The sequence below is a fragment of the Lemur catta genome, chromosome 4 (assembly GCF_020740605.2).
Source record: "Lemur catta isolate mLemCat1 chromosome 4, mLemCat1.pri, whole genome shotgun sequence".
In the NCBI taxonomy this organism is placed as follows: Eukaryota; Metazoa; Chordata; class Mammalia; order Primates; family Lemuridae; genus Lemur; species Lemur catta.
Window position 1 is genome coordinate 58,467,801 of NC_059131.1, and position 14,535 is coordinate 58,482,335.

The 14,535-nt window shown below is 43.0% G+C and overlaps 1 protein-coding gene and 1 non-coding gene across 2 annotated transcripts in view; one reads left to right on the plus strand and one right to left on the minus strand.

Moving 5' to 3' along the window:
* The first annotated feature begins 257 nt into the window (after nt 1-257).
* LOC123637666 lies at nt 258-392 on the plus strand. The gene has a single exon (XR_006735014.1). It is a non-coding gene; the product is annotated as a small nucleolar RNA U109 (small nucleolar RNA).
* Nucleotides 393-2,919: 2,527 nt separating this feature from the next.
* EVA1A (eva-1 homolog A, regulator of programmed cell death) overlaps nt 2,920-14,535 on the minus strand; it is a 49,935-nt gene continuing 38,319 nt past the window's right edge. The window contains exon 4 of the mRNA XM_045549942.1: nt 2,920-4,210. Coding sequence (XP_045405898.1) covers nt 3,837-4,210 — 374 coding nt within the window. The 3' untranslated portion in view covers nt 2,920-3,836. The remainder of the gene's footprint in view (nt 4,211-14,535) is intronic.

Sequence of the window (14,535 nt, forward strand, 5' to 3'; positions counted from 1 at the left end):
ACCCTGTCTCTACTAAAAAAAAAATAGAAAGAAATTAGCTGGACAACTAAAAAGATATAGAAAAAATTAGCCGGGCATGGTGGCACATGCCTGTAGTCCCAGCTGCTTGGGAGGCTGAGGCAGAAGGATTGTTTGAGCCCAGGAGTTTGAGGTTGCTGTGAGCTAGGCTGATGCCACGGCACTCTAGCCCTGGCAACAGAGTGAGACTCTGTCTCAAAAAACAAACAAACAAACAAGCAAAAAAACTTAGTGGCATAATCCATGTGGAAATGTCTACTCCTCATTCTTTTGGGATCAGGACTACATTTATAACATGTTACATTAATAAAGGAGTTTTCAGGGCTGCCAACCTTACAGTAGAGGTTGAGTGGTAGTGTATTTCTTCTACATACACTACCACTCAACCTTATTCTAATGGATTCTGTAAACTGAGGAGTTGGACAGGGCTCAACAGGGGTGATTTATCTCTATTCTAACATCTGGGGCTTTGGTTGGAGAGAGTCATATGATTGGGGGCTGGAATCACTTGGAGATTTCTTCACCCACTGGGGCATTGGTGGAGATGGCTAGAAGGCTGGATTCAGCACTGTGGAAGGTTTAGCAGCATCCCTGGCCTCCAGCCACTAGATATCAATAGCATCCCACTCACCCAGTGGCAACAACCAAAATGTCTTCCTGACATTGCCAAATACCTTCTGTGGAACAACTGTCTCCTGTGGTTGAGGATCGGTAGGCTGAGTCTGAAACTTAGCCAGGACTGGAAAGAGACATTTCCAATCATCAGCGTGTAGGTGGTCTTCAGAGCCATTGCAATATATGAGATGTTTCAGGATGTGTGGAGTGAGAAGATCAGTGGTTCAAGGTTAGAAGGATGGGCCCATTTTGAAAGATGTGAGGAAAAGAAGAGAGAATATTAAGAAAAATCAAGAGAGATAGTAGGAAAACCAAAAAGGACTGGGAAGAGCGGTGCAGTGGCTATTGCAAGTGTCTTCCCAGCATCCTGTCTCCACTCTTTTTAGCTGGGCCCAGCGTCTTAGTCACAATGACTGCTCCATATATGGGCACATTACACAAGCCAGCCCATGTATTTTTTATATTTTGAGCCAGGGAGCAAGGTGTTTCTTTCCTCTTGTGTCCTTGTATTGAAACAATATGAATCCACAAGTGCCTGTGGGGGTGCTCCCTGCCACGTGGCAATGTTTCAGCTGAGTGGGGTTAGATGCACCATGAGTTAATAATGACCACCTGTGCCTCCCAGCTCAGGAAGAGGCTCTTCAGGGAAGTTGTGGGAGTATCCTCACACCTAAGGAGGATTTGGAGGTCGCCTAAGACACCTTACACTTCCTAAAGTTTTCTCAGACTTTGGTCAGCTAGTGCTTCTCTGTGGAACTCTGGAAGACCAGAAAAGCTGCACCAAAAGCATCCCTTCCATGCTGTCTCGGTCTTGCTGCTGACTTCTGAGCTAGATAAGCCATGAAACTATGCCAAATACACACACATGCAACCTGTGAGTTGTGCAGGAGCTTGATGAGTATCGAGCAACCCATCACACTATACTGGTGTGTCACAGTGTCATCTGCAGTAGAAGAAAATGAGCCCAGCAGCAAAGGAAAAGCTGACAGCTGAGAAAGACTAACATTTTGGGATCATTTGAGCCCCTGGACCTAGTTATCCCGGAAGCCAGATCCAACTCTTCCCTTCCAGATATGTGAATCAATAAATGTTCTTAAATTGGATATCTTTCTGTTGTAAATGCAAGTGTTCTGATACAGAAACTTGAACCAAGAATGGAATGATAGACCTAAAATGTGAAATCGGTTGAGTGAAGATAGGGAAGGTTGAAAAGCTGGAATCCTTGTGATACAGAAGTGAAGCAGCTGTCACCTAGCATATTTTGTGTCTCAGGTAATGCCCCAACCATCCCAACAACAGGAACACTATAGACTTGATAGAAAGGCATCAGAATATGGGAGTGAGAACTAGGAAGGCCGCTATGTCCCTAAGCCCTCCCAAACACCTCCACTACTACAGCTACTGCCTAACAAGTGTCATGATCCCTCCCCATAGTCAGCTTTGGATGTGTCCTGGCAATGAAGGCAGTTGGCAATTGTTGCACTTTTCTCAAAGTCAGAGACCAAGACAGATGAGGTTAATCTAAAGCCCAGGGGAATGAGATGATTTCTGCAATTGCTGCTAAGTGACTGAAACCAATAGGGTATGGAATCCAGATTCAGAGAGGCTGACTTAAGATTTTTGGCATTTGTTACTAGCCAATTTTACTAGCTACCCAAAATTATATAATCAGGCCAGCTACTGAGCATTTCAAGCAAACTTTATCGCTCCCTCAGAAAATAAAGATTACGATTGCTCAGTTCTTAAGGTGATCCTCCAAGTCCCCAGAACAGAAAGTGGGTTGCTAATGCAGTAGAAACGCCACCAGAGGAGGTCTTCCGACCATCAATAAGCATGGCGGCAAAGGACAGGGGAGATCCTCCCAGCAGAAAGGCTCTGGAGCATCCAGATAGGCTGACCAAGGAACCTATTCCACAGCAAGAGAAGGGAGCCAACAGAGATCTGTTTATCAGCCTAGAGGATGTTGCTTCCTCCTCCATAACCCATTTCTAAATGTAGCACAGCCTTCCCTCTCTTCCTTCCCTACCAACTTCCTCTCTCCATATTGGGCCCGCCATCTTATTACTAGATTCAGGTAAGTCTTCCATTCTTCTATCTGCTCAGCAATAACTCAAACTATACTGCAATCATACATATAACCTACAGAAAATGAGAAGCCCATAATCACACAGGGGTTAATTCTCCATTCTAATAATCCTTGAGGGGCCTAGCAAAAGCCCATACCCACCTGTATAAAAGGCTGTCATTTAAGGTAAGTGTAACAACAGAGACAGACATGAAACAAAAAAGATTTTATGTAACATTTATTTTTTAATCCCATCCTAATTTTGGCTTTAACCCTCACCTCCCTTTTCCATTCTTTTCTTGGAAATCCAAACTTTTTTTTTTTTAAACAAAATGTTTAAAATTATGATTATCTGGAATCATAATAAAACTTTCTTCTCTTCAAAGAGAGGGGAAACACACAACTTTTATTCTTTTGCAGCATTTTCAAATTTGCATGTCAATATATATGTTATAAACTATTTAAAATAAAAAACCCTTCATCCTTTGAGGTTATTGACATTTTCTAGTTCACTGACACATCTCCCATAATACAACAATTCTATTCATTTTCATGAATGAGGTGGGAACTATACTAAAAAATAGGATTTTAATCCCTGAGGTGCCAGTTAAAATGGATGAGGTTGCCATTGCAACACAGGATTTAAAAAATCAGCCTTAAATAATAAGCATGGATCATGCTATCTGAATCAGCATCACCTCCATAGCATGGAGTCATTTAGAAAATTGCATTTACTGGGTTAGGTTCACCCTGCTATCTCAGCCTTCATGCTATGATAATCTTTCCTTTTGTAAAGGAATAACACACAGCAATGAAGGCTGCAGAAACTTCTGAGATCCTCAGAAATCAAGAGAAACCACAGTCCTGTTTCTCCAATCTCCATCCACATTGTTGGAGAGGGGTTTTCAGCACCATTCCAAGGCCTGGAAAGGCTGATGAACAGACTTGGTTTTTCTACGTTTCCATAGATTCAGTCAAAAAGGAGAAATCAGTCCTCCTTGCTAGAAAAAGGGCATGTCCTGCTTTTCTCTGCAGCCACCCCCTTAGCAGAGCTGGGTTCAGTTCCTTGTGCCCACCGTCCCTGCAAAGCCTCCCTCAACAGCGGCTTCCCGCGGTTTCCGGGGTTCGCGCCGCTTTCCTAGTAGTAGCGGTTCAGGCTCCTGGTCCCGGGCACCTCGGGCTGGCCGTTCATCCAGATCTCCCTGATGATGCGCTCGCGCTCCTCCAGCCTCTGGGCGCGCTCCAGCTCCTCCGCCGAGGTGAACACGTTCTTGTTCAAAGTCCTCTCGAAGCGGCGGTGTCTCCGCACCGAGAGGTCAGACGCCGTGTCTGAGCTGCCGTCCTCGCTGTCGCTGCTGTCGCTGCTGCTCTCTGGGTCCTGCAGGAACTTCTTCCCCGGACGCCGCCGGCAGTCTGTGTGGCAAGAGATCCTCATCACCAAGGCAGCCAGGGTCAGCACCAGCCCGATGCACACGCCGGACACAAAGTACAGAGCTGCCCGCTCAGGGTTTTCTGGAGGGAGAGGAGGAAGCGGCAAGTGTTTGAGAGATGACGACTGTATATGCAGAGGCCAAATAGGACTCCCACCAGGCCCCAAAGCTTTGATGGTTACAAATATTGGGCTCCCATGTAACAAATTTCATAATGTATTCAAAATATAGTTATTGATAAAACAGTGAATCTGTAAAGGGTACATGAGATTCTCTTATTCTTGTGCAACTTTAACTTTGAAATTATCTTCAAATGAAAAGTGAAAAGAAAGAAAAACTGTAATTACTTAGCACCTACTATATGTAAGCAACTGTGCTTAGGAGGCTTTTAAGAGGCGTTTCTGTCTCAAGCCGCTTTTCACCTATATGAAAACATCTCTCCTTGCAAATCTGCTCATGCAACCCCTTGAACTTCCTTTTCATCACAGTGCTGGGCAGTTTCTGAGCTGATCTCCACCTTCTGGTATTCAGGCCTTGTGCAATCCCATCCCTTTAAGGAGTAGACCTAGCGACTCCTAAGACATACAGTCCGCCCTTGAACAACACGGGCTTGCACTGCCTGGGTGCACGGTTAAGCAGAATTTTTTCAGCCATCTCCAGGGATGAAATACAGTATTCACAGGATACGAAATCCGCATATAAGGAGGGCTGACTTTTCTAACACACAGCTGCCGCAGGGCCACAGGGTGGATGGACTGCAGAACTTGAGTATACATGCATGGACTTGGGTATACACAGGGGTCCTGGAACCAATCTCTCACATATACCGAGGGACAACTGTAGAATATGGCAAAAGCAATGAGTGACTCTAACATTAAGTTACATAAGACTGTGACTTCCTCTTGCTGTTGCTCTTGCTCTCTCCCTCTCTGTGGCTTTTCTTACTTGCTGGCTCTGAAGAAGCCCGCTGCCATGTGGGAGCTGCCCGACAGAGAGGTCCAAGTGGCAAGGAACTCTGGCCAACAGTCTTCAAGGAACTGAATGGTGCCTCAAGTCATGTGAGTGAGCTTGGAGTGAATACCACTCGGCCTATCCTTGAGGTGACCACAGCCCTGGCCTTGCAGCACCCTGTGAGAGGCCTTGAACCAGAGAACCCAGCTAAGCCACACCCAGATTCCTAACCTGAAGAAAATGAGAGATAATAAATATATGTTATTTTAAGCTACTAAGTTTTGGGGTAGTTTTGTACACAGCAATAAATAACTTACACAATCAATCACATACAGAAAGCCAGTACAGGCATTTAGGTCTTAGCAGGTTAACAGAAAGGAATTTAACTGAGCTCTTTTCCTTTGTGAAAGAAGAAAATCATCATTCTGTTGATGATCAAAACACTTAGCGGGTCAGTGGTGACTCCTGTAAGATGTGCTCAACAGAATGAGTCTTTGGGTGAGCAGCTTTCCTTTCTAGGTACGCGTGAGGACACAGGGACATGCCTGGCCTTGAGTCACAGGGCATGGTCAAGCTGAGAGGACCCCAGATAGACAAATTAATTTTCCATATTCTGTATTCACTTGTAAGTATGAATCAAAATATATATTGTTTTATGGGTTTTAAGAATATAAGTAGGATCATAGATGATATGTATTTGCTTTTTAAATTTAAGAATGTTTCTTAGAGAGATCTCCAAATGTGTGTATTTAGCTTAACAGCATTTTTTTTGACTGCTGCATAGTGTTCTGTAGCACAGATAGACCTGTCAAAGTTTATTCAACCATTTCCTTATTGATAGCATATAAATTGTTTGCAATTTTTCACAATTACAATCAACGCTAGAGTCAGTGTCCTTGGGTCCTTGTACACATCTCTTCATGCAAAACAGAATTATTTCTACAGGTTAGTTATTTAGAAAGTGAACAGCTGCATCAAAAAGCATAGGCATTTTGAAGTTTTATGCATTCTAAATTCTGTATCCAATAAAAGGCACTATGCGTCTAAACACAGCATATTGAACCCATGTGTTAACAGTCCATCCTTCCCTCTGAAGCCCCATCAAAACGACAGTAATATGGATAAAACAGATATAAATTACAAGTACAAAGAGTAGTGTGGAGAAGAAAGTAGAAACAAGAATAGGTGATAATAGTCAACAAACGGATTTAAAGTGCAGTGAAGGAGACTGAAACTGAACTCTGGCCGGCTGGTATTCCGCAAACACTGGGAGGACTAAAAAAGCTCCTGCCTTGAAGAACTAATAGTCCGCAGGGAAGAAGCCCACCCTGTTCCACTACAAAAGAGAAGTGCTATGATAGAAGAATGAAGAGGGATCTCTGGAAACACAAAGGCAAGTAGGAAGCTAAGATCAGATATGGGGGTCGGAGAAGACTTTCTAGAAAAGATCATTTCTGAGCTGAGAGTTGAAGGCTGAGATGGGTTAGCCATGTGAAGATTGGGAAAAGTGTTCAGCAAAGGCAAAGGGAACAGCATGACAAAGCACAGAGGTGTGAAAAAGCAAAAAGAGGTATTGTGATTTCTCTAAGCCCCAGGATAAGTAGAAAGGCCCAAGCAAACAAGTCCGAGTCTGTCTAGTTCCAAAGCCCACTCCCTTCTCATCACTCGGTGCCTCTGTGGTGCCAGTATCAATGCTGAGGAGCCATCTACTGCTCAAGGCTGTTGGGAGGGTCAATGTGGATAATGCATGTGAAAGTTTCATTTCTGGGTAAATAAAAGGTGGCATCCTCAGAACTCATTTGCTTACCCATTGGCATATTCCTATGCCAGGCACCATAGGGTCACAGAAAAGGCACTACCTCTATCCTTAGGTTTACATTTTCCCTGAGGAAATAATGATCAGGACAGCCCATGAATCTGCATTTATCTATGATCAGCTCATGTCTCCTGACCATCCTTAACATGCACAATGTGTACAAAGCCACGCTGTCTGATGACAGGCTGGAATGAGCCTGAGTCTTACCTAGATTCTAGAGCAACTTAGAAAATTCTTAAGCCTTCAGATACAGAGGACATGTCTTAGGACAAATAAAAGCCCTGGACTTGGCCTCCCATGATTGGGTTAAATCCAATAGCTTGCTTTTCATTTGTACAGTGGGAGGAAGGCTCTCTCATTCATCAGTCAAATGACCTTGAGCCAATCACAGCTTCACTGAACTCCCAAGTGTGACAGGAGAAGCATGCACACAACAAAACTTAACTGGAACTGAGCGAGACTCAACAGAACCATGGGAGTGTGAACGAGGCCTCTCTGGGGCAGGCTCGGAGAGTGCAGAGTTGGTGAAAGGTCTGTGGGCACAGGGAACGGAAAACCAAAAAGGCAAGAAAGGTTCAGTCCAGAGTGGCCTTTATAAGACCTAGTTCCAGTGATAATTCAAAAGTAAAAATCACCAGGATAAAGCAAAATGGAATCCATTTGCTGGAAAAGTGGATTCTGCTGTTTATCAAGATAAAACCTCTCTCCAGGGCCATGCCTTGGGCCTTTCCGCTCTGCCTGGAGTTCTTTGGAGCCCTTTTCCTCTAAAACAGCCTTGACTCTGCCTCAGAACTCTGCTCCCAATTGCTAACAGAATTGATTTTCTGCCAACATCTGTGTCGGGCAGGAGTAAGGTCATTCCATGTGGGGTGGCAGCTGATCAGAGACCGGGGGTGCTGCCTCTATCCACACACCCACCCCCAGCAGGCCAGTGACCTGCCTAGGTCCCTATGGGTCTAGGAGGGCCTAAGTTTTATCTCACTGCTCTGTGCTTTACTCTAGATAAGCAGTCTTCACAGTGGGAACACGTGCCCAAGAGGTGAACAGGCACAGACAGTTTTAAAGAAATCAATTTCCAGACCTTCAACAGCCATTTTCTTTCTTCTTTCCTATACTGGATCTACCAAGAAGGTGCCCATGGTGGAGGGACAGCTTACCTGTTATACACCCCCCAGTGTGAACCTTCCCTATTTCATAAAAGGTAGTCCCCGTCCCCACCCCACGTCCCAAATCTTGCTACAGTGCACTGTCGCAGAGTGCAAAAATGGCCACCAAGCAAAATAACAGTTCCAAATATCAATGGCAAAGCCTGGAGGCAAAAGCCCCTATCAACTGGTAACACATCCTTTTCCAAGTCAGTTTCTGGTTCTTGGTTTTCAATAAAACAGAAGGAAGGCACAATCAGGTCACTGACTGATAAATCATTAAAATAATTTTTGATGACAGACCACTCTGATTTTTGGCATACAATGCAAACTTAATTCAAAGACTTGAGTGACTTTACTATAACAAAACTGCTTTTGTTTTCATCTACATATTTATGTGAACAGTTTCTCAACACCCATATCTATAAAAATGAAAATCGGAAATAGAATTTTCACTGAATCATGTCTCATTCTTGCAATAAGTGATCTTTACCCATGAATTCATGAACTGCGGGGAGGGGGGGAACCTCAGCCATCTCTTTAAGAGATATATTTCCTAAAAGATACGTTTCCCATAATAAGTTTTATGTTTAAAAACTCTCTTGTACCTTCCATCCTCATACAGAACGTATCTCACAATGAACACTTTTTCTTTTACCTCAAACCAGCAAGTTCTCTTTCTCTTTCACTCTCACTCTGGCTCTCACTGTCTTCCTTCCTCCCTCCCTCTTTCAACCATTCCCTTTCTACCTGAGGCTCCCCTCAGCCTACCAGCCATCTATGCCCAAAGCCCAGGGTCACCTTTGACTCACTTTTTTGCTTCCTTCCATGAATTAACTAATCTCAGCCATTCTCATGTCTCTTCCAACCCCTCCATTCTCACTGCCATTTCCCTGCACCTGCAGTGCTCTAGCTCAGCAATCAGATTCCACTTCCTTCCACCTCCAATGCATTTTGCACACAGATGTACGTCAATGCAATTTTTAAATATCACTTTGATTACATGCCTCATTTTTTCCAAAAGAAAAAAAGACTCTCAAGGCCCTCAAAGATATGGTTCCAATCCCCCTTTTCAATCCTATTCCCCCAAACTCTTCCACAGGAGCCTTTACTCCACACAAGCCAAAGGCTTCGTTGTCCACTCTCAGCCCACAAACACACCTCCTTCAGGTTCATTCCTGACTCCTCTGCTGGAATGTCAGAATATGGGCACCATAGTAAATTTTCCAATAGATAATTAACCTTTAACAAAACTATACTTTTCTTCTTTACATTAATGTAGTGCTCAAGTGATATGCCTTGAACTTCACAAATATTGAATTTCACCTTTCAGCAGTATGAAACATTCTAAAGGAGTTTTCTTAGAATTCTATTAAAGATCACTTCATTATGAGAATAAAATAAAAATTTTACACAAGGTTATTGTGAAAATTCTTCCTTAGGAAAAGAAGACTTTAAAATCTTCCTGTACATGCTTTGGTTTAGGAAAGACGGCTTTGAGCATATAAACTACAGATTAAGCTCATATTGTCCAGTATGCCCTGGCAACAAAAAGACTTTGATTTCTGACCTTAGTTTGGCTTTGTCTTCTTAATCAACTTAAAGAAATAGAGCCAATTATAATTAAGTTACAGCTTTTCTAAGTTAGAATGAAATGAGCCAAAGAGAAGGACCGGCCCACTTCTGATCTAATGCCCTTGAAGGAGACACACCAATGGGAAGCTGGCTCTGCTCTGATGGGGAGGGGAAGGGCCCCCATAGGCAGAGTGAGTGGGCATCAGCAGGTGCAGCTACTGTGATTGGCATTCTGCATCCATTTCTGGGGATGAGCTTTGAGACCAAATTCTTCTCCTCTAGCTCCCCCCGTGAAGCCTTGGAGAGAACCTGCCTGGGCAAGCCATGGCTCAGAAGACACCAATACTGCATCTGCCACCAGTCCATTCAACCCAAGGAAGCCAATTCCCCAAACAAGAGAGAATCTGCCTGTGTCCCAGCATGGGAGAAAGAGGACATGAGAGGTCAATTATACTTAACTTTACTGCCCAACTCCCCCAATAAATCAACCTCTCTTCTGCTAGTATAAGCACTTAGCATTAAAAGAATTCAATTCCAACCATCCATGTTAGTAGGTTAGAAATAAATTCAGAATAGGCTGTCTTCTAAAACCTCTAGATGGCTCAGGTATCCACGAAGGCAGCAAACACATCCCTGTCCTCCTGGAGTCTGAGTCTGGAGCTCCTAACTCCAGCTCCATTTCCTGGAGACTTGCCTGCATTCCCTATGGGAGTTTTCAGACCATGAGAGTTTTTAACATAACTGTGTGGGCCACACACTCCAATGAAGTCAAGGTCAAGAGAAACCAATAAATGCGGAACAGACACAGCAGAAGAGCTTGGGCTACATTCCCTTTACTTCCTGACCCCTTCACAAGTGGAATCTCTTCATGCACCCACCCTTTTCCCAACATTGGAATCTAAGGATGTTTAAAAATATATGAATATTGCACACATGCATACACAAAGAGAGACATAACTCGCAGGGAAAGGAGGGAGGGAGGAATGAGAAAAGGAAGGAAGGAAAGAAGGGAGACAGGGAAAGAGGGAAAGAGGGAGGAAGACAGATTTGATAGGATAGAATGGATATATAGATAGAGTGAACTATCATTTACTGAATGATTCTCTTTGCCAGGATCTGGCATAATCCCTTTATGCTGGCCATCTGTAACATCTTGGACCATTACCACAGTTCAGCAGGGTAGGTAATTGGTGTTACTCCTGTTTAAAAGATGAGGCTGAGATGAGGTGCCATATGCGGGTCTGCCTGACACCCAAATCCATGCTTTCACCAGGATGGAAAACTATATCCTAAAGGCAGAAACACAAATCATTCTGGCTTTTACATACTGTTCTCTCCCCACCTGTTATATAGGCCTAACTTTTAAGACAGTTCCTGAACTCCATCTGGGAAACTGCTGCTCTCCCTCCAGCTTCACTCGTCCACCCCATCCTGTCTCCCAGATCAGAAAACATCCTCTTTTGCCTACAACATCTCAGACACGGGTTCCCAGAGAAGCCCAGTAAGAGCAATCAAACAGGGCCAGGGTGTTTACTAGGCCTCACGGGGTTTCAAGCTGGTGACTCAGCTGATGCAATTCATATCGTGCCTCTTCATCACTTTTCTGAAAAAATCAAAACTGGAGCTCTACGGTGGTTGTTTTTTCTCTCCTCTAATACTTTCTGCTCGAAGTCACTTCCTCGTGACCAATGATCCACCCTGGTCCTGACCAGATCCAGACAGCTGTTAATTACCCAGGAAGCAGAGTAGGGAGGGCTATTGTCAGTTGTTTTCCCTTAATAAATAAAAATAAATGTATTGCTGTATCTTGTTTCCTGCAGGGTCATTGTTTTCATGGGCAGGAAGAGGCCCTATGGAGAGGTCCTGGGGCTAATTTCATTGCACCCTCAGAGGTCAGATTATGCCCGAGAGACTCTTTGCAGGAGTGCACAGCCACAAGCAGCCGAGACCAGGTCAGCTGGCCTCCATGCAAGTGCCACCTTTGCCCTGCCTGGGCTCTCTTATTGGCCCCAGTGCTTCCAATTCTTTGAGTGGAAAGGAAAAGGCTTTAAAATGGGCCTTAAAGAGAATAATGGGGCTTGTGTAGAATGAAGGAAGGTGCAGCATAATCTCTTCTCCGACTCTTTAGGCATTGTAAGGATGTTTCTTTATGGGATTCTGCCCCACCCCACAGGAAAGAGGAGACTCCCACTAACACTACTCTCCTCTCTGAAACCCTGGAGGAAGCTTTCCTTCCTCTTGCTTCCATCCCTGACTTGTTTCTCTTCAGGAAGAAGGAGGAGTAGAAAATCTCTGCTGCCACCAGGCTGGCTCTGACGTTTGCTCCTTTACTGTCAATGCTTTCATTCCCCCCCATAGGCAATAAGTGCCCCACAAGAAAGCATCCATTTTCCTACCCCTCATCCTAATCCACCTGCTCACTCTTCCCCTGCCATGGGAAAGATCTGCAGTCCCATAGCTGCCCTCCACTCAAGGGAGCTAGGTATGAAGGCCCTGGCACACACAGTCTCTAATCTGGCTTCACCACTGCTGAAGTTGATACCGATGAGGTCAACTTCAAAATTCTGATGCTTTTCTGAGGGGGTCCTTGAGTTTGGAAGGCAAGAAGAGTATGATACATTAGTCCTTTCAATCTAGGCAGCACTTTATGTAGCTGCATTACAATTAGTTATAAATCATTATCACATGACATGAGAAATTTGAGCGCAGAATCCATATGATTCACTTCGGAGTCCCAGAGCATCCAAGCACAGTGTGTTGCTCATGGTATCACACAGGTATTTATTGAATTAAATCATGAATTTACAACTTCTAAAAGAGCAGTTAATATATTTATTATATGTTGATGTGTGTGTGTGTGTGTGTGTGTGTGTGTGTGTGTGTGTATATATCATGTATATGATGGCCTAACACTAAGAGTAAAGAATAGAAAAAAATTACAAAATCACTATTATCTCACAACTTGAAAATAACTATACAGGCCAGGCGCAGTGGCTCACACCTGTAATCCTAGCACTCTGGGAGGCCAGGGAGGGAGGATCACTCAAGGGTCAGGAGTTCAAGACCAGCCCGAACAAGAGCGAGATGCCGTCTCTACTAAAAATAGAAAGAAATTAGCTGGACAACTAAAAATATACAGAAAAAATTATCCAGGCATGGTGGCGCATGCCTGTAGTCTCAGCTACTTGGGAGGCTGAGGCAGAAGGATTGCTTGAGCCTGGGAGTTTGAGGTTGCTGTGAGCTAGGCTGATGCCATGGCACTCTAGCCCAGGCAACAGAGTGAGACTCTGTCTCAAAAAAAAAAGAAAAAAAAAAGAAAATAACCATACAGTATGTAGTATACTGAAGTGAATTTTCATCTGTTCTTTCTCTGTCATAAATGTGCATATTTATTTATTTATATTTACTTGGTTGTAGTCAGAGTATATATAAGGTTTATATCTTTTTCTCTGGGTATTGTACATGTATATTTCATGCAACATTGTTCAGTATTGCTCCATCATCTTTCCTCAATCAAGACTAATAATGGCTACATAGTATTCTATCCAATGAAAGTGCCACAGTTTACAGAAACAGTTTCTTGCCTTGGGTTATTTAGCTTTTTACAAAAAATATTTAAAAGAAAATAATGATGGAAGGAATACTGTATTTAACACTACTTCCTTTTTTGCTTCTTTGTTGTTTATTGCCTTACAATGGATTCTCAGAAAAGGAATCTCTGTGTCCAACAGGATATACACTATTATAGCTTTTCATACACATTGCTAAGTGGTTTTTCAAGAGTGATACATTAATGCCATGTGTCAAAGTACCACTTTCACCAAACCTTCTCTAGCAGGGGATGTTCCAACTGCTAAAAATTTTACAAATTGTACAGGGCAATAAATAGTTACTTATATTTATTCCACAAAAATTTGGAATAAATTGGGGTTTCCCCCATTAGAGACTGTGAGTCTTCTCATACATCTTTTATGAGTAAATTGGTAAAATTCTTTAAATGGCAATTTGTTAATGTCTTTCTCAATTAATAATTTACAGATACTTTGATCCAGCAATTTCATTTTGGGGAATTTATTCTACAAATTCACTTCAACATGCATGTCCTGGTTAATTATTGCAGCTGTTTGTGGCTCAGTTTAAAAAGATTTGAACCGTGCCCACTGGCTGTCAGTAGAGGACTAGTGAAACTATGGATGGTCTGTGGATACAATGGATTGGTGTGCGGTTGTCTAAAAGAATGAGGAAGGTCTCCGCATACTGATCTGAAATATCTCCATGATATATTTTCTAGTGAAAAAAGCAAAGTGCAAAACAGCATGATGGTATGCTACTTGTGCATAAAATCAGGGGTAGAAAACTGTATGTTGATATATCTTACATCTGCATAAAGAATTCTGGAAGGATTCATAGAAACATGGTGATGGGTCAAGCTTGGGAACTGGATGGAAGAAGCAGCTCTGGGGTAAGACTCCTTGCTATATGTCTTTTTATGTCATTTAATCATTGAGCCATGTTCATTCACTGATTTATTGAGCACCTAATGGTTGCCAGGCACTATTATACATGCTAAGGATATAGCAGTCAGCAAAAGACCCAAAAATCTCTCTGTTCCTGGGAACTTACGTTCCAGCAGAGCAAATAGATACTAAACAAATACGTAAAATATATAGTATGGCAGATGATGATAAGTGATAAGGAGGAGAAAGGGGGAAAACAGGAAGGAGAATATAAAGTATTGAATGTGTATCGGTGGGGAGGAGGTAGATAGAGTAACAAGAGTGAAACTCATTGAGGTGACTTTTAAGGAAAAACCAAAAGGAAATGGAAGAGTGAGTGTATTAAAAATTCACATCATTAAATTAAAATGAGTAATCATTCCATTTATTCTTTCTAACAACCCTGTTAGGAGTTCTTAATAAG